This window comes from Biomphalaria glabrata, chromosome 9 (genome assembly GCF_947242115.1).
Source record: "Biomphalaria glabrata chromosome 9, xgBioGlab47.1, whole genome shotgun sequence".
In the NCBI taxonomy this organism is placed as follows: domain Eukaryota; kingdom Metazoa; phylum Mollusca; class Gastropoda; family Planorbidae; genus Biomphalaria; species Biomphalaria glabrata.
The window spans coordinates 27389256-27415645 of record NC_074719.1 but is presented as its reverse complement, the minus strand read 5'-3'; the positions used below and the strand labels follow the sequence as shown (position 1 = coordinate 27415645).

Sequence of the window (26390 nt, the reverse complement as noted above, 5' to 3'; positions counted from 1 at the left end):
CAGGGAACAGTAACAGGAAGAAGATGAAGAGAAAGCGATGGAAATACAACATAAAAGAATGGTCAGGCCTGTCAGTGAATAAAATTCTATCAAAGGCAAAAGACAGAGAGGAATGGAGAAGACGGTTGACAGATCTTGTGTGGTGCCCTAATGGTCTAACGGACTAAGGGATATGTGAAGGTGAAGTTAAATGTGAACCTGGCCTAACTGATGTTATTGAATGACTATCTAAATTACTTAATTGTTTTGTAAAGGGCCAAACTCTTATTCTAAGCCTCAACAAGAAAAAAACTTTTCCCTTTAGTTAAGTGTACTAGTATGTGAGTTTGTGCAGTTCATGTGTACGATAAGATGATTATACTTATTAATTGTTGTTTTAAATTATATTACACTTAAATGCATACTAAATAGATTTGTTCTCTTCAAAGTAAACATTTTTTTTGTAAATGTAAGTAATTAGTATAACAAAAATTAGTTAATTTAATAATACAATTTAAAAAAAATATTTTTTTGACAAAAAATCTAAAACTTTTTTTTTCGGAAAGAATTTAAAACGGTTTGCCTAAATGTGCTGAAAATATGGTAAATAGTCATCTCCCTTACAGAAAGTTTCTGGTATTTTTTACTATTAATAGAAAATAGTTGTAAAAATGATGTATTTTTATGAAAAATGCTTGCTTAGTTGATTTTAAAAATTACATTTTTCGCTTTCATAAAAGAAAAAAATAGCCCTTGCATCAGAACTTTGAAAAGTCTAAAATATCATGATGTCAGATTTTTAAATATCTTTTCTAGTTTACGAAATCTAAATGGGACGGACGGACAGACATTCCGCAGAAAACTAATAGCGGCTACTTTCCTTTCAGTGGCTGCTAAAAACCCAACAGGAAGACAAACTCAGATGTCAATTTATTTCTGCTTTTGATTTCAGAAAAGAAAGGGGAAAGCTTGTGGAACTGCAGCATTGTAGTTTTAATATCTTTTAGATGCATTTAAGTCACACTGAAAAAAAACCCACAAACATTGAAAAAATTAAAATGGACCTCCTAGTGGATCAAATGAGTATCTTCTCAGCCACTTTAAGTTTTGGTATCTCAGGATTCAAACTTAAATGCCATAAACTTGTGATCCTCAGTCTTTAGTACATATTTTAAAGTTGATAGCAAATAGCAATTGCTAACAATGTAGCAATTTCAAATATCAATCTAAAAGCTAGGATGTCCAGGTTTGATATACTGAGCATAAAAAAAAACATTTTCTTACAGTTCAAAAGATGTGTTCAGTAATCATGTTTTAACATCATCACTTTGTAAAAAAAATTAATTATTAATAAAAACAACTTTTTGTGTGTTAAAGTCGAACATTATATTTATTAACTTTAAATTTTTTGTAATAAAACTTCAGTATAATATGTAAATATATACTTCAGAATATTTCAAAACAACTTTAATAATAGATAAAAGAAAAATCCAATTATTGTTTATTTGTATATACAATAAGTGTTCATTTGTATCTGAACATAAATAGGAATATTGAACTAAAAATAAGTATAATTGTAAAAAAAAATACATTTGTGCACAATTATCATAAATAAACAACTAATATTTGACCGCTGTAATACTTTTTAACAAAACAATTGCATTAGCCCTGGAACCAAAGTAAAATTATTTGCAGACATTAAAAACTTGGCAAGCTATTAAAATGTTATAAAGTGAATTACATTAATTACTATAAAACAACAACAAAACAAACTCATTAAAAGCATGTGCCAATCAATCAGTTAGCTTCTAAATTGAAAGAAAGAACAAGCTAAGGTTATGTGACCTAAAGTCACTGGAAGATCAAAATGAAGTGTGGAGGGGCGATAAAGGCAATTCTCCAACCCACACAGGTGGGAGGGAACAGGCCTTTTTTGTCGAGACATTTAGATTTACATAATTAGTATAAAAAAGTAGCAACTAAGGTAAATTATATATAAAATTATTGATAACCTATTCTGATACTGTCTTTCTAACCTATTCTTATACTGTCTTTCTAACCTATTCTCATACTGTCTTTCTAACCTATTCTCATACTGTCTTTCTAACCTATTCTCATACTGTCTTTCTAACCTATTCTCATACTGTCTTTCTAACCTATTCTCATACTGTCTTTCTAACCTATTCTCATACTGTCTTTCTAACCTATTCTCATACTGTCTTTCTAACCTATTCTCATACTGTCTTTCTAACCTATTCTTATACTGTCTTTCTAACCTATTCTCATACTGTCTTTCTAACCTATTCTCATACTGTCTTTCTAACCTATTCTTATACTGTTTCCCCTTTCCAAACAAAATAAGTAGTGATGGGAACTAAACTAATTTTTTTTAGTTAAACTAAAACTAAGTTTGAACTAAAAAAAAGTAATTAAACTTTTAGTTAATCACAAATTGAAAAAATTAGTTAAACTAAACTAAGAAACTTTAGTTAAACTTTTACTAACTATTTTGACCTTTTTTAAGGACGAAACAGCCAAACATGAAAAATATAAAGCACAACGAATCTCTTTAACTTTAGCAAAATGTAATAAACATTTATTTGTGCACATGAAAAAGATTTAAATGTCTTTATGGGATAGATGTAGATCTTAATAGAACCACTAGAATGATACTTATAGAAAGAAATTAGAAGTAGGCCTAATTGTCCAAGTTCTAATATTCTAAGTTACCTTTAGAAGAAATGATAAAACTGCATGTTGACTCTCTAACTAACTCTAGATTCTAGAATATTCTGGATCAGTATCTTCTACAAACGAAATGATCAGAAATATAATCTGGATCTAGAATTAATCTAGCTACTAGACCTAGATCAAATAATTAATATTTTAATCTAAAAATAATCTAAGAAATACTAGTTACTATTACTACTACTAGATCTAAAATCTAGATAGAGTCTAGTAGAAATCTTAGTAACTCTAGATCTAGAGATTTTAGATTATTATAATTATGATTAGAACTAGATATGGGTTATATTTAGATCTATATATTCTAGTGCCTCTAGTAGATAATACTAGATCTAGATCTAATACATTTATAGATCTATAGATAGTAGATATAAGTAGGCCTATAATTATAATAAGTAGATGTAGATCTAGTGTAGATTTAGTTAATTTAGTATTAGATCTAGTATAGTGACGACTATTATTAGTATTGTATTATAGTTATTATAGATCTATCATCTATGCATCTTAGTATAATAAGTAATCTAGATTCTAGATATATATAGATCTAATCTAGACTCTAATTCTAGAATAGTAGAATCTCTAAACTAATAGATTATAGATCTAGTCTAATAAAGTAAAGTAATATATAGATTTCAATTAATAGATCTATATTATTGACTTATAATTTTAAATTTACATCTAGATCTAAGACTAAGACTACTAAGAGTTGTGACTCTACTTACGACTAAGAGACTAAAATAATTAAATATAGACTATTATGACTATAGATCTAATAGTAGTAATAATAGACTAATACTAATAGACTAGACGTCACTAGATATATCTAGTAAAAAGTTTTAAAATAAAAAGAGTCGACATTTCTTTTAGATCTATAGTAAAGCAAAATTCTTTGCCTGCAGCTATACAGGAACACACTTAATAAAAAATCAAAATGTAGATCTATAGAAGCAAGGAATTATCAGGATTTATCAAGGAGCGAAACTTGCTAGAAATATAATGAACACGTTTATTTTTCTTGCCTTTCAAATACCTTGAATTGGCGGGAATAGCGACAATTATAGGGTAAAGGCCAAAAGGCTTTCTAGTGACCTGTGCACCCTCTTGTTTAGGCCTATTCTCCTCTTTATTATCCTCTATATACATTCTCCAAATTACATAGATCTAAATATTTATTGGTATGTATGTTAAAAAAGTTTGTAAAATTTGTAATTAAACTTTTTAGTTTGTAACTAATAAAAAATAGTTAAACTAGGATTTTAACTAAACTTTTTTTTTAAAATTAAACTTTGGCCTTAACAAATTTTTTTTAGTTAAACTAAAAGTTAGCAACTTTTTAGTTAACTTTTGCCCATCACTAAAAATAAGCAGTCAGAGAAGGCTATGCATGGAACTTTTAAAAACAAAACTAATTTTTTTCTTGTATTTGTAAAGTATGAGATGAAATAACACTTTGTTGGTTATAATTTTGTAATGAAAATTTAAGCATGAGCTGATCAAATGAAACTTCAAACTAAATTTTTATTATATGTTATTATATCAATGTCATACCTTTGTGTGTGTTTTCTTGTAGACATTTTTGAAACATATACTACATTCTTATGTTCATGACACATAGAAGGCAGCTGTATATTGTATTTATGATTTATGTTTCAAAATATTTCCCTGGATAAAGACTCATTCCAAACATTGTATTATTACCCTATACTTTTTTCTTTTTATAATGACTAAGAAATTCAAAGACACATTCTGGCATGCAATCATCTTTTTCACCATGCTAAAAATAACTCAGAATATTCAGATCTGCTTCCTTTCCTTTTTAGATATCTGAATACCTTCTTGTATATATCTAGCAGAGTATATGAGGGCCAGGATAGTTTTAATTTGCATTCTATTTCAATATTGTTGGTATGTATTTCTTACATATGTAATAGTCTGTCATTGTGTTTGAAGAATGTATTGTGCCTATTTATTCTTCCAATCAAGTTTCTAAACTTAAAGTTATACGGTTTCAATTAGCACTTGTGTTCTGTGTTCTCAACTACTTGTGTAGTATGCAAGTGTGGAAGTACTAGGTCTAGAATCACTAAAAAAATGTTTCAATAACACATTACCAGCATAATAGGGACAAACACAAACAAACATCCCAGACCCCATCCATTATATATACATACTTGCACTATAACACCATAACCACACACACACAATTTTGGAGCCTCCATGATGTCACAGACCAAAAAAGAATGGCCACTAAGGATGACATAGATATGAAGATTTTGTAGTTGATGGCTTCAATACCCTGACAGTAAGTACAAAAAAGTAAGTATATTCTTCTAATACACATTATATAGATCTATATATATATTAATAGCATGCAAAAACATCATGCCTCAAATAAACAGAAAATATTGATAAATGCAAATCAATTAGGACTTTACCCTAATTAGTTTTACAGAGACATTGACAACAAAATATCTGCCCAACTTTTACTGTCATCCCTATCTAAGAAATAAAACATCAAGTAGTCTTAACTTTCAAATTTAGTTATCCCAAGCTTTTTTTTTTTCTGTACAGACCTATAACAGAAGAAACAATGGCTCTGGTTTAGTGACATGGTTCTAGTTTTTAGATTCATTTCTCTAAAGTTTGAGAGCATTGACATTTTGGGTTGTTTTCCTTTTAAACTCACTGAATCTATTAATACAATTACATGAATATTCACTTTTTGGGGTCTAATGGATAATATAGTTTCAAATGAATTAATGATTAACCCCCTTGGAGAACCTTTTAAAAACAAAAGTTTCTATTATTTTCAATGTAAATACCTGGTTATAAAATACAAATGAATATGAAAAAAGTAAGAAAATTACATCCCTGAATACATATTAAAAATATCTCAACATTAAAGTAAAAACATGCATATATAGTGTAGGAATGCAAACATCATTTATGCTCTAGATGAATGAAACAATCCAAATAATCTATAGCTATTGAAAGGTAAGCTTAAAGGTACGCAATAACCAAGTGGATATTAACTTGCTACCATGTACAGTTGGAAAAACTAAAATATTTTTTGTTTAGTTCTGAAAAACTACACAAACCAAAATGATTCTTTATCACAAAATACTGTTGAGTAGCAATGTGGACTGATGTAATGTAGAGTAGTAACATGTTGTCAACACTGACCTATGAAGTCTGGCACTTCAGTTGGTTTAAGAAGCTGACTGATCCAACAAGTGAATAAATGTTCCTTTCTCAGTTGGTTGAAGCCTGTTTAGAGAAACAAAAAAACATCATTAGATTCAAAGCAAGTAGAATGTTTAGAAAAGAAAAACAATTAGGTTAACACTGCATTCTAACAAATACAATTAGGTTAACACTGCATTCTAACAAATACAATTAGGTTAACACTGCATCATAACAAATACAATTAGGTTAACACTGCATCATAACAAATACAATTAGGTTAACATTTCATCATAACAAATACAATTAGGTTAACATTGCATCATAACAAATACAATTAGGTTAACACTGCATCATAACAAATACAATTAGGTTAACACTGCATTCTAACAAATACAATTAGGTTAACAGTGCATCATAACAAATACAATTAGGTTAACATTGCATCATAAAAAACCACTGAAACTAAAACACTGAGATAAAAACTTTCTTGACAAAAAAGAGAAACAAAGCAATAGTACAACACAAAACATAAAAATGATCAAACTAAGCAAAAAAATTAAGTAGAATTTAAAAAATGTAAATAATTTAAAGAAAAAATTCTATAAAGATCAGCAATTTTAAACAGAGGGAAACTATTCAAGATTAAATTTTAAGTAAATAACATTTTGGGAAGAAAGATAACAAGTTAACTTAATTTCTATACTAAAAAGAATCTAATAAACCAAAAAAAATAAAGGAAATGTATTCACGTCAGAATGTGGAAAATAACTACAGAGTGAAGAGTTAACAACTTAAAGTAGAATAAAGAAGACAAGGTGTTTAGACATAGACAGTATTACATTACCAATTAAGTTTACTGTATTCAACCCCATGATTATCAAACACATGCAAGGTGTAGGCATGTCTGGATTTGTCTGATCTGTTGGCATCACTTTTATGAACAACTTCTCCATGTATCAGTACACATGAGCCTAGCAACAAAAGTAGTACATAGGGTTAGTCATCTGAATAATACGTTCTGTAAAATACTAATTGATACTTTTTTAAGACAGTATAGGAACAAAAGGGAGGCACTGTGGCTGAGCGGTAAAGTGCTTGACTTCTAAATCAGGGGTCTTGGGTTTGAATTCCAGTGAAGACTGGGATTTTTTATTTCTGGATCTTTGGGGGCTTCTGAGTCCACCCAGCTCTAATGGGTTCCTGACATTAATCAGGGGAAAGTAAAGGCGGTTGATCATTGTGCTGGCCACATGACACCCTTGTTAACCATAGCCACAGAAACAGTTGACCTTTACATCATCTGCCACATAGATCTCAAGGTCTGAAAGGGGAACTTTACTTTTTTAGTAATAAAAGCAGTACATACAGTTAGTCACCTGAATTATACCTTCTGTAAAATGCTAATTGATACTTTTTAAAGAGAGTCTAGGAATAAAAGCAGTACATATTGTTATGTCATCTGAACTGTACCTTCTGTACTCAATAAAATAATTTGCTTTCAACTAATTTTACTAATTAATTAAACTTCTTCTCCACTACATAGATTATCCAAGACTAAGTCTCTCTTATATTTACTTAACTACATTTATCAATATGTACATACAAATGTAAGGCTCCAAGTTTCAACTTGAGCCAAGAATGGAAAGTGGGAGACATAATGTGTAAAATATTTTGAAAAGACAGACAGAGTGAGTTCATATGAGTCAAGTGCAAAAGAAATTGAAACACAACAAATTAGCCAAATAAATCTAAATTTGCTACTAATGTAATTGTTTGAAAATTATAAACAATATCCCTTATGGTAATGTTTCACTGAAGGATTACAAATATTTATGGTGAACAAATATTTTCTAGCGCTAACCTGCCTTCACCTCAGCAGGCACAAACTGGTTATCATCATACTGTACAGGTGGGCTTGTGAACGTCACAGTGGGATTGTCACCTTCTGTTCTGATCATGTATCTGTCCACACCGTCTGATGCAAAAAGAAAAGAGTTGATGAACAAAATGACGTTCCATTAGAATGTTCAGAGAACTACATTTTCATGCAAGCTCTATTCAGCTAAACTTTGACATTATCTAACATTTGATTTTAAGAAAAAGTTCATGTCTGTAACTTAGAGTAAAAGTCATGATGTTTGTACTATGGTACTGACTAGATAAACAAAAACTAAGTACTATTTATGAAATAAGAACATTTAAAGTAGGTGCTATGGATCATTTCATTTTCTTTCCTATACCCACAATTAAAATTGTCTAATGAATTCATCATTTATAACAGCAAAGCTTATATGTTAATACTGTTATATCTTAAGTATTGGTAAAGAAGACAATTTGAATTATGTCTTAATATAGATAAGCAATGTTCAAACTATGACCTAGCCTATGACCTGGTGCTAAAAAAATCAGTGTGTGATTCTAATTGTAATAACCAATTATCATCAATTGGAAACGTTAAAAAATCTCATATGGATGAGAAACCCTAAGTAATAATTACTTTTGTGTGAGCCAGGAATATACCACAGGCATCCATTTTCTTTGGTAGCATCTTCCAGGGGAATCCACAGTCCAATCAGTCTTTTAGGAGTGGTGTTCAGGTAAGTTGAGTCTTGATGAGGCAGAACTGAGAGAGGGAAAGACTTAGTTTTGAATTTAATTGTTTCTCTAAATCTCAAGACTAGAAGTTACAAAGTAGGCTAGATTCAATCATTTGTTTTTCTGTAATAGTCAGATGTTGCTATTGCTATCTAAAAGTAGTGATTCTAGTTTCTGTAATCAAGATTCTTTAGTCATAGCTGTGTGTTTTGAACACAACTAGTCCAGATGTCATGCATGTAATGAAAGAGGTGAGCACATAACATAGCCCTGGAAGCCTTCTTTCATACATTAGATATTGTTGTTTTTATAATAATGTTTGAACATGATAATTTTTTGGAAACAATATCTTTTTATAGCTTTGTTTTTTCAAATACCGGGTAATAAACTTAATTAATAGTGTTGTTAGTTTCCAATAATTTCAATTATAAATAGTAAATCAAAGCAGAATATATAAAAGGTTTCTTATTTTTTAAATATTTTTTTTAGCTTACTTCTAAATAAAAGAATGTGAACTTACCCACACCACCTATTCTTGGTTGCTGTAGAACGAGAGAAACGCAAGTTTAACAAGAACAAAAATACAATGTGTTTAATATGAATATATACAAAGTGAATAATTTAAAGTGGAACTTTGTATCTCATACTTTGAAAAAGAAGATTAGGCCCTATACATAGTCATGCATTAACCTAGTCGTACATATTAATATAAGTGTCTAAAAGTCTACTAAAAACAGTCTACTAAGTCATTTGTTTTCTGGTTTGATTCAGTCAGACCCTTCCATCCTCAAACGGCAATATAAAAGAAAAGCATTTAAAAGAATTTATCACTGCAAATGGAATACAATTTTGTCTTTATCTTTTTCTTCCTAAATCTTTGATAAGGTTATGTTTTTATATTTGTATTTCATGGTTAGGTGCTTTATGTATTATTACAACTTTAATTTTTTGTTTTATGTCATGAAGTGGCTCTTAAAATTAGTGCTTTTAGTAATGGTATTACTCAAGTGAAATGTGAATATTTATTTATATGTTTGATATTAGACTAGAGTATAAGACATTGAAGCTTGTAAATAATTTACAGTTGAAATGAACACACCTTGTATTTCATAAATCAGAGCTGTAGATATACAGATACAGATGGATAGAATGATTGAGATTCACTAATAAACATTATAAAGACAGTAGTGAGATGTGGTGCTTTTGATTCACTGATAAACATTATAATGACAGCAGTGAGGTGTGGTGCTTTTGATTCACAGATAAACATTATAATGACAGCAGTGAGGTGTGGTGCTTTTGATTCAGTGACTATCAAAATGTTGACTACCAAACACCTTTGAAAACAAAATGATTGAACTAGTGTGCTACTGTGATGTGTTGTTTTGATTGAAGGACTAGGACAGGTTTTAGAATATGATTCTTTTTAAAATTACACTTGAAAGATGACAGCACAACAGTAACTGACCTTAAATATGTACATACTCTGAAATACAACTGGATCAATAAAGCCAACAGCCCTAAGCACTTCCTACAGACAGTTTAAAAAAAAATGCACATAACTTTTGTTGGAAAATACATCATAGTAAATTTAGGTCAAAAAACTTAAATTAATCACACATTACGTAAGAATTATTTCAATGATTCAGAAAATTATTATTTGTTAGTTAATGTTTGTTTTTTGTCTAAGGAATTGATAGCAATATTTGACCAGTCTCAAATGTAATGGATAAGCCAGGTCTGCAAGCAAGGCTAATTATGGCAGCTAATGAAAGGAAAGTATGCTCAAAGGAAATGCTTCAAGGACACCCTCAAATAGTCCCTGACAACATGGACCCTGCCTCCTGGGAGAAGGTAACTAATGATTGAGTATTTTGGAGTCACACTGTAAGAACTGTCGTCACAGAAGATGAAAAATTTTAGAATAGAAAGTCACAGCATTACAAGCAGGCTCTAGCTGTAATAGTTTGCCCTGTGTGCAACCAGACATTCAAAAGTCCCATAAAGAAGCACAAAAAATGCAGTACAAAGTCATTAGTTCACTCAATGATGAAACTGGTGATTAGTGTATAAGTGCAAAACATCTTGCAGAGAACTGACTTATTAGCAGATTAAAAAATTCATTACTAATGTAAAGTATATTTTTGACCCCCTAAAAAGTTTCTAATAATAGCTTGAGAAAAGATGATAAACATTTTCACAATCTGTTTAGTATCTTTTCAATGTAATGAATCAACAGACGGCACACTACCTTGACTGGTTCCCTTTGTGAAACTCTGGCAAACACAGGATCAAAGCAATGTAGAGCTGAAAGTATAGGGTACAAAAATTATGGAAAATCATTAAGTTGTAATGTATTATAAGATTAATATTTAATCTTCAGACTCAAAGTCTGTTACAAGATTATCAAGTAGAAACAGCAACAGCATAGTGTGAAAGAGCCGCAATCTAGGAATAAAATAAAATAATCTTGAACTGAAAACGTAGTTGAAACATACACACAACTCATAAATATAAAGGGAAATATACTTCATTTTATACAGAAAATATACCATTCATCATTATCATCATCAAACTCCATTTGAGTGAGGGCTTGAGAGGCTCAAATCCTCTCTTGCAAAAGCCCTGGACAGAAACCCTGCTGTCTTGCATAATATACCATTAGAGTCTTCAGCTTTACAGTCACTGCTAATTAATAATCACTTCTGAAGTTACCAGTTTATATTCTTCCATCATTGGCATAGTTTAAATGACTAATTTTTTTTATCAGTTTCAAATAGTTATTAAATAGAGAAAAAAAAAATTTCCATTTTAGAGGGACTTTTTATAAACCTACAAGTCCACAAATGGATCATGGAATTCTTATTGATGAACAAACTGTATTACTAAATAGTTCTATATAAAAACAAAGTGAAATTTAGGAGTTCATCATGGAACATGTTAACAGTCAGGTTAACTTTTAATTATAATTTGTATGAATAAAATAAATGCTTACATTTGTTCTGGAATAAAAATGTAATTTATATACAGATGATTTCATAAAATGGTACATAAATAGTAATGACTTGAATGAAAAAAATAAAAGGTTCTAAAAAGATCTACTAAGAACTTTTCATTCACAAAAGTTGTAGCTATTAATAGTAACAAAAATATTACATTAACACTTTTTTTCCTATTCAAAGTATACCCATAATTCAGAATCCTAATTAATAAAAAATGGCCAAGGAATCTTTATTTGATGTTTAAAACAAATCAAAGTAAGCTGCAGGGTTTAGTTGAAAATTTCTCTTTAGAAATTTATCAAGAACAAGTAAAATAATGGTATTCAACTTCAGGAGACCCAGTACTAGCCAATAGACTTCTCTAGTCTCCTTCAACTAATAAAAACCATAAAAAGATGAAAAAAACAAACAAACCATAAGAGATCAGTGAGGTAAAAAGTAGCAGTTATAAAGAGTTACATCTTTAGTAATGTCATACACAAAATAAAAATCACACTTGGAATGTCTAAGTATTTCTTTATATATTCTTCATCAATGCTTTCAAAAACCTTGTCATCTAGTGCTTACATTTGTTTCATATATATGCTGGCCTTAATGTCTTTATAAAATCATCCATGTATTGAAACACTATTGCTAATATCACTCAATTTAGAGACATTCCAGATTTGACATGAAATATTAAAGCCTAGATTACACAAAAACAAAATCAAATCAAGTACATACCGTATGCTAAGAGAAAACATCTAGAAGAGCACTTTTCATACACCCTTAAACTTTGATATAAAATAATTGTTTGTAAACAAAACTTTTTAAATAACATCAACTCACCATGCCCTACTTTGTTTATGGAGAACATTTTATCCACTATCAAATTCCCTAATAAAAAAAAAAATAAAATAAAAATTAATTGATAATTAAAAATGTCAGTCAATATCAGAAAACATGTGAGTTATTACCAGAAAACATGTCAATTTCAGAAAGATGTCAGTTAATATCAGAAAACATGTCAGTTAATATCAGAAAACATGTAAGTTAATATCAGAAAACATGTCAGTCATTATCAGAAAATATGTCCGTTAATATCAGAAAACATGTCAGTTAATATCAGAAGACATTTCAATTAATATTAGAAAACATGTCAGCTAATATTAGAAAACATGTCTGTTAATATCAGAAAACATGTCAGTTAATATCAGAAGACATTTCAATTAATATTAGAAAACATGTCAGTCAATATCAGAAAACATGTCCGTTAATATCAGAAAACATGTCAGTTAATATTAGAAAACATGTCCGTTAATATCAGAAGACATTTCAATTAATATTAAAAAACATGTCAGCTAATATTAGAAAACATGTCTATCAGTAGTAACATTAAAACATTGCTTTTAATGTTAAAAAACTTAACTAACATGAGGATTCAATATTTTATTATGTACATAACAATCAAAACAACTCAAAGCTAATTTTATGCTACAGTCAACACCCTAACAACATGATACACACCCTCTTTATCCAGCGCCTCTTCCTCAAAGAAAAAAGAAATGTTGTCCCCACTTTTCATGAAATAATCATTGCGTGGCTAAAAGAATCAAAGAAGAAAAAGTAAGCCTTTCTATTTAGTTTGGTAAGAAAGGAAGCTATTTTTTTAAAATTGCTGTACAATATGTACAATCATGTAAAGACTGTAGTAATACAAGAGACACATCAAGTGAACAATTACTGTCTAACATTAAGTGAAATAGTTCAAATTGTAATGCACAACATAGTACACACACATTTTTTTAATTAGCTTTTATTTAGTTATTTAAGGGGGAGAAGGAGGTTATATTAAATTATTTGTTTCCTGTATACTGTCTCAACTTATTTATGACTATAATTCAGCAAAAGAACAGGGTAATCTACTTTTGTTCTTTAAATATACAATTTCTGTATGTATCAAAATTAGAAGACTAGTCAACTTGGAAAAGTATACTGAAAAGAAAATCTAAAACCAGAGCTATTCATCAAAAGCACACATGACAGTAAGGTAAGTTATATATTGTGTGACCTGGTTAGTAGCTGAGAAAACTGTCTGGTGTTCCTTTGGGTTCACATTTTCCACTATATCCTGCATTCGGTTTCTCATAGCTATTAAGTCTTCTTCATTAATGAAGTTTTCTATAACTGCCATGCCATCATTCCATAACTGAAAAAAAAAAGACAATTGAAATTTGATCTTTGGAGTTTGTTTTTATTATGTATTACATAAAATAAAAAATGAGCTAATAATCTCTTTGATCATCAAGTCTGCTAGTGTGCAAAAGAGATCAGATGAGTGATCACCATTTTAACATGTTTTAGTCAAGGTGTCATACAATTCTAGTTTGGATTTATTTTTACCAAACTCAGAAACATATTCTGACAGAATGACTTATTGCTAGCAATGACAGAGAAACTGGACAGATCCAAAATTTAAAAAAAAGGCAATGAGACTACTTTGACCCTTGATTATCTTGAAGGCAAAATACAAGAAAGACTACAGAAGAGTGGTGTCTGCAAGGATCCTACTAAAAAAACTAGTGTTGATTTCAAATCTTACAGTATAATGGGCAGATAATGTAAAGGTCATATTTTCCTAAGGCAGAGTCAACGAGGGTGCAAATCTCAAAACAATCTAGAAATCAAAGTCATAGCCTTGGACACTAAAATCAGATGTGCTCCTTGGTCACATAAGGCCACATTATTATATGCTGACAAATCTGACTGCAGAACTAGTGTATATATAACAATGAGATGCCCTTGTACCTTAGCGAACTGATTACTCCATATGTCCCCCAGAGAGACCTGCACTCAATGGACTCAATGCTTTTAGTGGTGCCATGTTAATCCCTCAAAAGCAACGGTCTGCGGGCTTTTTCAGTGCACGGACCAAAGGTTTGGAACTCACTCCCCATTGATCTCAGACAGACAACATGCTACACCATTTTTAAGAAGAACATTAAGACCTACTTGTTTAAAACTTTTTTAGATTAGTTCTTGAATGTTACTGTCATGTTTTTGTTTGTAATGTTATTACAGCGCCTTGAGCCTACATTTTGTCTGTTAACAGCACTTTATAAATAAAATTATTATTATTATCCTCACAATGGAATTGAGATGCTACAGAAAGAGCCTAGCTATCACATACAAAGATTGCATTACAAATGAAGAGATTAGAAACAGGATTACAACAACTATTTTGGTGCCACGATGACCTGCTAACTACAGTCGAAAAATGCAAATTAAACTTTATAGCCACATCACAAGGTCATCAAGGCTCGCAGAGATCTTCCTTCATGGAACAGTACCAGGAAAAAGAGGAAGAGGTAGCCACTGAAAGAGGTTCTATCCAAGGCAAAAGACAGAGAGGAATGGAGAAAGATGATCAAGAGATCTTGTGGGATGACCCAACAGTGTTCAACTTACTAAGGTATAGGTTTAGGTGAAGCTGTAACGAATGCAATGAAAGATGCACAGTGGCTAGCTACTCTTCCTTATCATGGTGCCCAGGTGGAAAGGATCATAAGAAGTGATGATTAGGCCAAAAGAGTAGCAAAACAAAACTCCAGTGGGGGTGCCTAAGAGAGTATGAGAGCATTCTCATAGCACTGCACGGGGTTATAAAAGAGCTCCCACAACCTTTGTCAATATCCAGGCACTGTCCCTCAAGGGGCCTTTGTATAAATGGCTTGTCCTGCACAGTTAGCCTGGTAGAGTAAAGAAATATGGCAGGGGTCTAGTTGCATGCAGCCTCAGGCATTGGAAGGGAACATCAAATTTAACATGAGTTTAACCCTGAGTCTGACCCTCCACCAGACAGAACAGTGTATATACGATGTGTACACTGTTCATCCAGGGCAATGAGATGGAGATCTTGTTTGCTTTTACTGGCCTTAGAGTTCCAAGTGCAGTAGCACAACTCTACCTGACAGTTTCAACACCCTGTACGGCAGTGCTGAACAACTGAAGAAAACAGCACACTTTTTTTCCTTGGCACAGTCTGCAGAAGAGCTCACAGCTCAGCAGCAATAAAGCTGGCTAGAAGAAGAACCTGACAGTTTCAAATGAAAGACACAAGGGTAACTTTTGAAATAAAAAAAAATGAAATGAATAAATAACCTTTAAAATGTTGTAGTATTCTAACAAAAAAATGATATAAATATAAAGCAATATTAATAAATACAGAATGTAAAAACTTTTGATTAAATTTTAAATAGAAAAATTTAGTTTAATATATGAACTCCAATAAAATAAATGTTATTTTATTTTGCCAAAAACTATTGTGATCTGTATTAAAAAAGTACCTTTTGTGCTGCACTAGAAAAATCCATATTAGAAATAAATACTGAAATTGGATGTGCAATATAGATCTAGTTGTTCAAACTTCAAAGTGCTGAATGTTGTCCTCTGAAATTGTTTCAATAATTGACAACTAGCTCAAGTCCAGAAACCTTCAACTTTTAGTTGCAATACCAGCTGAAAGAAAAAGTAGAAAGAGTTGAATCTTTTCACAGTACAACCCTAAAGTCTGATCTTCTGTTCAATTGTTTAGTCATTTATTTAAGCCTTTGGATGGAAAGTTATATTTATCTTTAGTTAAATTTTAAATCTAGATCTGGCTATCCTAGATTTTATATTTATATATAATATATATATAAATAATTAATATATCTCCAAGATCAGTGGTTTTCAAATTGTGGGTTATGACCTCCCCAGGGGTAGAATGATGATTGACCAGGGGTTGCCTAAGAGTATGGGAAGTACAGATTTTTGGGTCTATTCTAACATGTCAAACTTGAAACTACACAAAGTTTGGGTCTATTCTAACGTCAAACTTGAAACTACACAGTTTGGGTCTATTGTAATGTCAAACTTGAAACTACACAAAGTTTTTGATTTTTACAAAGTAAAAAACTGTCATTTGAGAATAAGATGTTGCAGACAACTGAATCAGAATGATTGCAAACATTTTAATTGTCCCAGCATTGTGGGGAATTTTAAAAAGAACTATGAAGGCTGCCCTAGATTATTCTAGATTTAGGTTCAATTAGAGTTGACTCTTGAGTCTGATAGTTACAGCACCAGAGGGATGTTGGATTACGAAAAAACCTGATTACCGAAAGTTAGGTAATCTATACTTCAAAGAATTTATATATGAAATAGAGATCATCTATGTCAAGACAATTCTTTTTAATTTTATGGTGTATTTTATTTAAGATATTCTTGTAGGCTTTCAAGGAAATAAAATAAAAAAAGTAAGTTCCTTAGTTGGCACTGGGTTGGAATCAAGAGTCTAGATCTACATTGATTCAGAGCAGACAGACTCTAGATTTAGATCTTCTAGATCCCAGTCTTTCATTGCACTATCATCATCATAATCAAACTCCATTAGAGTGAGGGCTTGAGAGGCTCAAATCCTCTCTTGCAAAAGCCCTGGACAGAAACCCTGCTGTCTTGCGTAGTGCATGAATGTCGCCATACAGGTCGAGAATTTTGGGTTTCCCAGACCTGTCGAGACGGAGATCAGCAAGTCTGGGGCAGTCAAACAGAATATGAGGCACGGTTTCCTCTTCTTCCCCGCAGCGAGGGCACCGTGAATCGAAATTTGGCCATAGCCGCGAGAAATATGAGCCAACAGGACAGTGGCCTGTCCTGCACTGTGCTATAATAGCTTGCTCAGGCCTGGACAGCCTCCACCACGGGGAAGTGCGGTCAGGGCGCCTCATGAGCTCCCAGACTCCACGGGCTTTTTGGGACTTGTCCCAGCACTCAAACCACTTTTCCATTTCTGTTTTTTGTATTATAGCCAGGGCTTGATGAAAGCTTACAGCCTGATCAGTGGGTGGAATTTGCCCTCCCTGGTGGGCCAAAGAGTCTGCGATTGTGTTGCCAGTCACACCTATGTGACTCGGTACCCACTGCATTATTACAGGGTTGCGGGGTATAGCGTTGTTTGATGTTATGTGAAGCCATGATGACAGTGTTGATATTGGGGGGCCATGGTCCGGGGCTTTGCAAAGCATGTAGTACAGATTTTGAGTCAGTGACCACAACAATCTGTGTTGCCCTCAAATTTCCCTTGCCGAGTTGAGAGTCAATGACTTTTAAGGCTTCACAGACTGCCATGGTCTCCGCATCAAAACTGCAAACACTACCACATGGTCCAAAGATTTTGACTGTGTGAGAGCCAAGAAAGTCGATGTAGGCTCCATAGCCTGCTCTTCCAGAATCTATTGATGCCGATCCATCAGTGTATGCAAAAATAGCACTGGGCTTGAAGGTATTAATGGTCTCCAGAGCTAGGATTTGAAGGTCGTTAGATGAACGGCTTTGCTGAGTGGCATTGGGGTCTACTAATTTCAAGCGTATGTCTGGGGTTGTTGGGCGACACCAAGGGGGAAGGGGATGAATGTTTTGTCGGTTGGTGGAGAGGCCAGCTTCATCAGATAGTCTAGTGGCATGATGCATAAAAGACTGCATCTGGATACGTCTTCTGCATCTCCAACCATCCACTAGTTTTCTAGCTGGGAGGTATTCATCCAGCCTTTTATACCGCTCATAGCAGGTCAGTACTGACCTTTCCCTCCTAAGGGTTAGTGGAGCTATATTAGCCATTATTTCAGCCGCATTCACTGGACTTGTCCTAAAGGTTCCACAGACAAATCTTAGTGCTTGGGACTGTATTTTATCAAGTTGTTCAAGAGCAGTCCTAGAGCCATAAATTTGCACAGGTAGGCTGTAGTCTATCTGTGATCGGACTGCTCCTAAATACAGGGATCGGAGCATGTCTGCTCGGGCTCCCCACTTCGTGGATGCCAGCTTCCGCACAATGCAAAGTTTCCCTGAGGCCTTTCTTACAACATCCTGGATGTGCTCACACATTTTTAGTTTGCGATCTAAAGTTACACCAAGGTACTTGGGTAGCTTTTCCATGCTGAGAGCCACTCCGTTGAGGGAGAGCTGGAAAGGTTGCCCGAGAATGCCAGTCCCGAGCGTGAACAGAGAATAGACCGTCTTGGAGGTGTTTATTTCTAGCCTCCATTTTTGTGTGTATGAGCAGAGCGTATGGAGGTCCTCCTGTAGCACTTTTTGTATAGAGGATGCGCTCCTTCCGGATTTCCAAAGGACAATATCATCAGCATATAGCAGCTTTTGGCATTTTAGCTGAGCCGGTAGGTCATTTATGCAGGCTGTGAAAAGGGCGCATGACAGGACGGAGCCCTGGGGGAGGCCATGCTCGAGGGTCATTTCCCCTGAGACTTCTCCGTACATCCTTGTTCTTATTGTACGCTCTTGTAGGAAGTCTCTAATCCAGTAATATATCCGTCCCCGCACCCCCACGGCTCTTATCTTATGAAGCAAACCAGGCCGCCATACTTTATCATATGCCTGTTTTAAGTCAATGAAGACTGCGTATGTGCTTTCGGTCCTTTGGAATCCATCTGCTACGCTCTGCACAAAGATGTTGACTTGGTCTATAGCGGACATTCCAGCCCTGAAACCAGCCTGTTCTGGAGCTATAAGACGGGCACTCTCAAGGTACCAAACCAGACGCTCATTTACCATTTTTTCAGCCATCTTTCCCACACAAGATGTGAGTGAGATGGGCCTGTAGCCCTCAGCAGTGGAAGCATCTTTTCCCTTTTTTGGTATAGGAATAATGGTGGCACGTTTCCAGGCCCTGGGCAGATGCCCAGGTTCTATTTACGAATGCCAAGAGCACGGCCCTTCATTGCACTATAGATCTAGAATCTATATCTAACTATTATAATACAGAATAATAGATCTGGTAAATTATCATTAATTATGCATTTATGGTCAATATATATATAGTCATGATTAGTTTATAGTAATAATAGATCTAGTATTAATAATAATTAATAGTAATTAAATATTTACTAATATTAATATTAATAGTTGGGTCTATTCTGACCCAGGAAACTACAGACCAGTATCACTTACCAACATCACATGTAAAATCCTAGAACACATAATATGTAGCAACATCATAAACCACTTAGACAAACATAATGTCCTCACCCCATACCAACATGGCTTTAGGAAATATAGATCATGTGAAACACAACTAATAGGACTTATTGATGACTTTTCAAAAGGTTTAGATAATAGTGAACAAATAGATGCCATCTTACTAGATTTTTCCAAGGCTTTTGACAAAGTTCACCACCATAGTTTGCTTAAAAAATTAAAATATTTCGCATTAATGGTCCATTGCATCAGTGGATTAAAGATTTTCTGACAGGGAGAGGACAAACTGTAATAAGAAATGGCTCTAAATCAACACAGATAACAGTAAACTCAAGGAACTGTCTTAGGTCCACTACTATTCTTAATTTACATAAATGATTTACCAAATTGCATTACTTCAGGAATAAAAGTCAGATTATTTGCAGAGGATTGCATAATTTATAGAACAATAAAAACAACACAATATATTTTACAAAGAGAATTAGATGAATTACAGAAATGGGAATCAAATTGGAGCATGTCTTTCCACCCAGAAAAATGTCAGTTGTTAAGAGTAACAAAAAAACTAAAACAAATTAATTCCACTTATCTTATTCATGGCAAACCAGTAACACAGACTAAAAACGCAAAATACCTAGGTGTTATAATAAATGAAAAACTGTCATGGAATCCACATATTGATGAAACTATAAAAAAATCAAACAAGGCATTAGGATTTATTAAAAGAAATTTCTATAAATCAAATAAGAACATAAAACTAAAATGTTATTTAACCTTGGTTAGGCCAATAATAGAATATGAATCCTCCGTTTGGGACCCCTCAACTCAAGATAACATTACGAAACTGGAACAGACACAAAATAGAGCAGTGAGATTCATAACAAACAAATATTCACACTTAACCAAAGTAACACCTTTAGTAAAATCACTAAATTTAGAAAGCCTTCAGGACAGAACCATAAAACCTTGAACCATAATCTTCAAATACAAAATTTAATCAAATACTCTGAAAGACACAAAGATAAAGGCACATTCCTCGTCCCATATGCTAGGACGAATTTGTACAAATACTCCTTCTTCTCTAGTGCTATTAGAGCATGGAATGGGTTGCCTGAGCTAGACAGGAAAACCAGTGACTTGGCAGAATTTAAGTCATCTTATCTTATATAATACAGACGTTACTTCAAAAAAGAAGATGATTACGTCCTACGCTTAATGCATTTAGTCATGCATATTAACCAATGAGTCCAATGACTTAAATTGGTTATTGGTTAATATGCATGACTAGGACATAGGACGTAATCATCTTCTTTTTTGAAGTAACGTCTGTATTATATAAGATAAGAAGATAAGATATCTAGTCAATTCTAGTCTTAAATTATTATTTATAAATTATAATTATTTTACTTGTTAATTATTGTATCAAGTCAACATCTAGATCAATTATAATTTATTATTGATATTACCACATAGACTAATCTATCTAGAATCAAAATATTGTAGATCTTGATTTTTTAAGTCGCTGAATGAGTAGTGTATGATATGATCTAGATCTATTGCTATAGAGTATAGCTAGACCAAGTGCTGCAGACTGTGCTCTTTGAATTTTGAACTATAACCTATTTTTAGAGTGCTCTCCCTTAACTGAAATGCATAGCAACAACAGTTTCTTTTAAAGATGGATGACATTCTGCAATACACTGGTAGCAGTTATGATGGAGAATACAACAATGGCAGGTAATATATTAAAATTCGATTTAGATATAATATTTCTTTTGCTTGTTAGATCTAGATAATTCTAGTAAGACTGGATTATTGTCACTAGATCTAGAATAGATCTATATAGATTGTTACATGTAGATCATCAGATGTACATCATCTACTCTCTACTGAATCTACTCTTACTCAGACTCAGTGACAGTCTACTGAACTCATCGGATTTAGAGTTAAATTTAGAGTCTACTTAATTAAAGTTTAAGTTAATGTTAGTCTTTCTAGTCTTAAACTTAAAGTTAGTCTTGGCTTGATTTTACTAATTTTAGTAGATTCTGTGAATCTGTCTACAATTTCTAGCTGATCTACAAAACTGTAGATTAAACTAGATTACTAGACTCTAGATCTAGATGGCTGCCTGGTCGCGCGCTGGACTGTCGTTTGGATTTATCGATGGTCTCGGGTTCAAACCCTGCCCGCTCCCATCCCCGTCGTCCTGCAGGAGGTTTGGCCTTCGATGTAAAGTTTTACCTAAACTACCTTCAATTCTGAAGGAAACATGTAAAACATTTTACAAACAGATCTAGTTTTGAGACTAGACTCTAACTTGTAAGAATACTATTATATAGATCATACGATCTTCTAAATTTGCAATTATATATATGACTAGATCTTTAGTCTAGATATAAATTTATTTTATGATAATCTCTTCTATAGTTACACTGTACTGTTTCACTATATTATTATTATAGACTTCTAGTTAAATGTAGAAATAGAATAGTTATTATATTAAGTTATAGGCCTATTAACCTAGTTAGTTAAATTATAGATCCGTTATTATTAAAATAAATAATCTAAATTCATTTTTGGGATGAGTTGAAATTCCATGAATTTCAGTCAAGTAGCCTATACTAATGCCCAGTAAGTATAGGCCTAGAATCTAGATTGATTATATCTAGACTATATATGTAATAGAGTCTACAATCTATAGTAATATACCTGTAATCAATGCTTTTTTGTAAAAAAATAGGGTGCGGTACTCAGTGATTAGGTGCCGGTATTCAGTAATAGATTGCCTAACTTTTAACTACTAAAAAATAATAATATATGTTAAAATACAAGAAAAATAATAATATTTTCAAAAAGGTGCTGTACCGCTGTGTACTGTCACAAAAAAAAAAAGCCCTGCCTGTTATTACAATCAGCAGGATTTTTTTGGAGGCCCCTACACTTTTTAGAAACCTTGAAACAAAAATCTGCTATAATTCTGATAAGACTTATATGTAAAAAATATAGTAAAAGCATATATATATATATGCTATATTTTAAAATAAAGAAATAGATTACTTGTAAATTTAATGTCATTTTCCTTCTTTTTAAAAAATAAATATCTATTAGATCTATGCAGTAGGCCTATATCTATATAATATATTTTAGTAAGAAAAACATTAGTTGAGTCAAGGGAGGGTAAGGCACTTGATTGATGCATTGCTGTAACTCGAGTTGCATTTTTATGTTTTAAGCTTGCAAAAAGCTAACACTTCTTAACCACAATAAATGTGTTGCTAACTGAAAGATTTAAAGTATTGTCAGTAAAAAATGCAAAGAAAAATGTTGGGAAAGAAAAAGTAAAAGTCTCTGACCTGTAGAAATGGGATTTTCTCAATTGTGGGGGTCCATCTCTTGTGGAGATATAGATCAAATGGCTTAGAATCTTTTTTTTAAAGCCCAACAAATATGCACAACCTAAAAATTTTCATTTTTGTAATTATAGATTTAAAAAAGTAATAATATTTCTTGGCCTATAGATTTAAAAACCTTTATTATTACATAATTTAATTTAAATTTGTATGTGCAGGATGGAAGGTAAAGGAACATATGGCTTTCCCACAGAAACAAGGTATGAAGGAGAAATGAAAGATGGTATGTTTCATGGCAAAGGTTCTCTCTTCTTCCCCAATGGTAGTAGATATGAGGCTACATGGGAAAATGGAGTAGCAATTGAGGTATTTTTTGTACTCTTTTTTATGATTGTCTTTTTTACAATTTTATGTTTTGATTTATCTGACTTAATTTAAACTAAACCATTTGTTAATTTTTTTTAACTAAATTTCCTCAGTCAACCTATAGTACTGTTTAAAAATGTGTTAAAGAAAAAAAAAAAAGCTATGTATTTAGTAACTGGAAAAGAGAGATAAGAATGATTTGACCTTTGTAATTGTAATATTGACTGTTTGACTTCATCTATCTCTTAATTAGTCTGTTGAAATGTTGGGGCACCATACAAGATTGTTTACCATCTTTCTCCATTCCTCTCTGTCTTTTGGCTTGGATAGAATCTCTTTCAATGCTAGGTCCATCCATGTTGTCTTCCCATCACTTTATCTGTCTGCCTCTTCTTTTTCCTGGTACTGTTTCCTGAAGGAAGGTCTTTGTGAGCCTTGAGATGTGACCATAGAGTTTTAGTTTTTTGATAGTACTTAGCAGGTCATCATGGGGTCCAATGGCAGTACTAATCCTGTCTCTAATCTCTTCATTTGTGAAGCAGTATTTGGAAGGGATACCAAGGATCTTTCTATAGCATCTCAATTCCATTGTTAGGATCCTCCTCTGTAGTTCTGTAGTCAGTGTCCAAGATTCGCAAGCATTTAAGAATATGGTCATGACAAGGAAGTGTATCCGTCTGCTTTTAGTGTCAAGGCCTATGCCTTTGTCTTGTTTTTGACTTACCAATGCATTATTTTCTCACTTAACAACTTGATACATCACAATGTGTAACACACAAAGAAAACTCAATTAAATTATGTTTTTATCAACATTTATAGAAACTAGTTTATTATAATAACCTGTCTTTACAGACTTGTACATAGTACAAGCCTTCCTTTAGTGGATTTCAATGAATGTTCAAGCATTTCTTGTTTTCATCTTTAAAATCAGTTAGTAAATGAGTTCATTAATACTACACATCTCTTGATCAGTTCACAAAAATCAGTCTGACATGCACTATTGTTTTCTATTTCAACAATCACTTATATGAGCTGTGTACTTTTAGGGCAAAGAGTGGAGTGCATTAAAATGAGTTAATTCTTATCAGAATGTTTTGAGCATATAAATTCTCAGTATTGCTGACTAGAATTTAGGCTACCTTTTTAAAATTATCCATACCCAATTATTTAACTCTCTGCTTAGGTTAAAGCTATAAATCAATATGATTTTTCTTCTACAAAAAATATAGTTTGACATAAATCAAATTAATTAAAACCATTTAATATTGACTAAAGGTTTCCAATTCCCTCGACCACAAACACAAATTTAAGGAAGACATGAGACATGAACTCTACAGTCATGAGAGACAGAGCAAATTAATCACAACCCAATTCTAATACTTATTTTATTCATAGTTCAAAATGTTTCTTTCATGATAAAATTTAGTACATATTAATGGTCCATTAGTATTTGCAATTTCATCTGGTTTAGCAAAAAAAAAAAATGGGGAGCCTATTTATTTTACAAACTATTATATGTTTAAATCCTATGAAATGCAATAAAATTTTCTATACATATCAGGGCAAATACACATTTGCTGATGGTCTATTGTTTGAAGAAGAAGATTGGAAATATTGTGATGGTTATGATAGAAGATTCTATACAGAGATCACTGGAAACTTGCGTCCAGCGGGTGAGTATATATAATACACACAAATGTTTTAGTTTCAAGGATTTACAACTATTTGGTTAACATTCACAAAGGAAATGTATTATTCATATTTTTTTTTAATTAAACGATGGGGAACAAGAATAATGAGATAGTGAGTCTAAATATTCTTATGAATAGTTGCATAGAAAATGTAATCTCATGCAAAATTACTATGAAGTTATTTGGCTTTTTTAGGACATGAGTCACTTGTGAACAATGAACCTCGACATGAAATACCAGAAGGTCATTATGACTGTGGGGATGGCTTCTATAATCCTAAAACAAGAGTAGTTGTTGACTACAACCTCAAGTTCCTTCGAAATGCAGGTAAGTTAGCTATGACATGAAATGAAGAAACCATAAATAGCTAGTCATTTGGCCATGGCATGAATAAACTATGACTAGAAAATAAGTTAGTCATGACATGAGATGAAGAAACCATGATTAGCAAGTAATTTAGTAAGAAAGCTTCTAGAAAAAACTATAACTGACAGGTTAGTTGCTAGTGACAGGATATTTAACTTGAAAAAATAGTTTATTTTCCACAGCTGTAATAACAAAATTTATTAGGATTAATGTAAACAAAACTTAAATAGATGTTTTTTTTATTTAAAAAAAAAAGGCTTATATTTGTAATTCTATTAGTAAACAATGATATGAACTTTTAGTTACCACGTTTTTTTCCTGTATTTGTTACCTCTCTCTCTCTTCCTTCGTGCCAGTCTAGTAGCTGGCCTAGGACATAAGTATTCTAAAAGTTTCAATTGTTTTGTTTACATTTATTTTAGATGAAGATGAGCACACTTGGATTATTAAAACTTGCCTCAAGGGCTGGGATGAGTATATTGGTTTTACGCCCAAAGTCAATGCATGAGCATGTGTACATCAGGAGACAGTAAGAATAGGCTGAACTCATTCCTTTTGATTGGTAGTCATAGTGCTTCAGTAAACTATAAGTAGCATGGACTATTATTGTGACAACAGACAATAAATTCCTAGGTTTTTCTCTGGACTCACCCAATTGGTTTTTAATGCTTTAGCCCAATAGTCAGTAAATACCATAGTCTTTCATTAGACCCAAAGTGTTAGTTCTTAAAGCCCTCAAGGCAACAGAAAGTAAATAATTGAAGTCTTTCCCTTGACTCAAACAATGAACTCTTGATGCTTACAATGTACTCATTCCAACTTTGAGATATTGAGAAAGTAAATTAAAAGAAGTCATTGCTCAGTGGATTGAAACATCATGGTCATTAGTTCATTTTATAAAACAAACACCATGTTGCAAAAGTTCAAGTTACTTTAAAAGAATGCTACATTAAAGATTTTGTGAAAAAAATATTCTAAAAAAAAAAAAAAAAAAAAAAAAAGAAATCTCATAGCCAAATTGTCTGACTAATCACTTAAACATGTTTGGATTATGTACTTGGTGATTTTGCTTAGCACAATTACATTGCATAATATTT

At 32.3% G+C, this 26390-nt stretch overlaps 2 protein-coding genes across 8 annotated transcripts in view; one reads left to right on the top strand and one right to left on the bottom strand.

Moving 5' to 3' along the window:
• Positions 1-1350: 1350 nt before the first annotated feature.
• LOC106074366 (phytanoyl-CoA dioxygenase domain-containing protein 1-like) overlaps positions 1351-26390 on the bottom strand; it is a 32856-nt gene continuing 7816 nt past the window's right edge. For 3 of the 7 annotated variants that reach the window (XM_056040308.1, XM_056040306.1, XM_056040309.1), the window contains exons 4-14: positions 15833-16004; positions 13558-13695; positions 13014-13089; positions 12336-12383; positions 10757-10812; positions 9974-10036; positions 9026-9047; positions 8408-8533; positions 7772-7885; positions 6755-6881; positions 1351-5991 (exon numbers count right to left, since the gene is read on the bottom strand). In XM_056040308.1, the coding sequence (XP_055896283.1) occupies positions 5934-5991; positions 6755-6881; positions 7772-7885; positions 8408-8533; positions 9026-9047; positions 9974-10036; positions 10757-10812; positions 12336-12383; positions 13014-13089; positions 13558-13695; positions 15833-15859 (855 nt within the window). In that variant the 5' untranslated portion in view covers positions 15860-16004 and the 3' untranslated portion in view covers positions 1351-5933. Of the gene's footprint in view, positions 5992-6754; positions 6882-7771; positions 7886-8407; positions 8534-9025; positions 9048-9973; positions 10037-10756; positions 10813-12335; positions 12384-13013; positions 13090-13557; positions 13696-15832; positions 16005-19490; positions 19510-20924; positions 21124-26390 lie in introns of those variants that run through there. The other 4 variants (XM_056040312.1, XM_056040307.1, XM_056040310.1 and 1 more) reach the window with 4 other exon arrangements.
• LOC106074367 (MORN repeat-containing protein 5-like) lies at positions 21104-26298 on the top strand. Its single transcript, XM_013235132.2, has 5 exons — positions 21104-21254; positions 23089-23236; positions 24798-24909; positions 25123-25254; positions 25716-26298. The coding sequence occupies exons 1-5, from the start codon at positions 21196-21198 to the stop codon at positions 25799-25801; spliced, it is 537 nt and encodes a 178-aa protein (XP_013090586.2). The 5' UTR covers positions 21104-21195; the 3' UTR covers positions 25802-26298.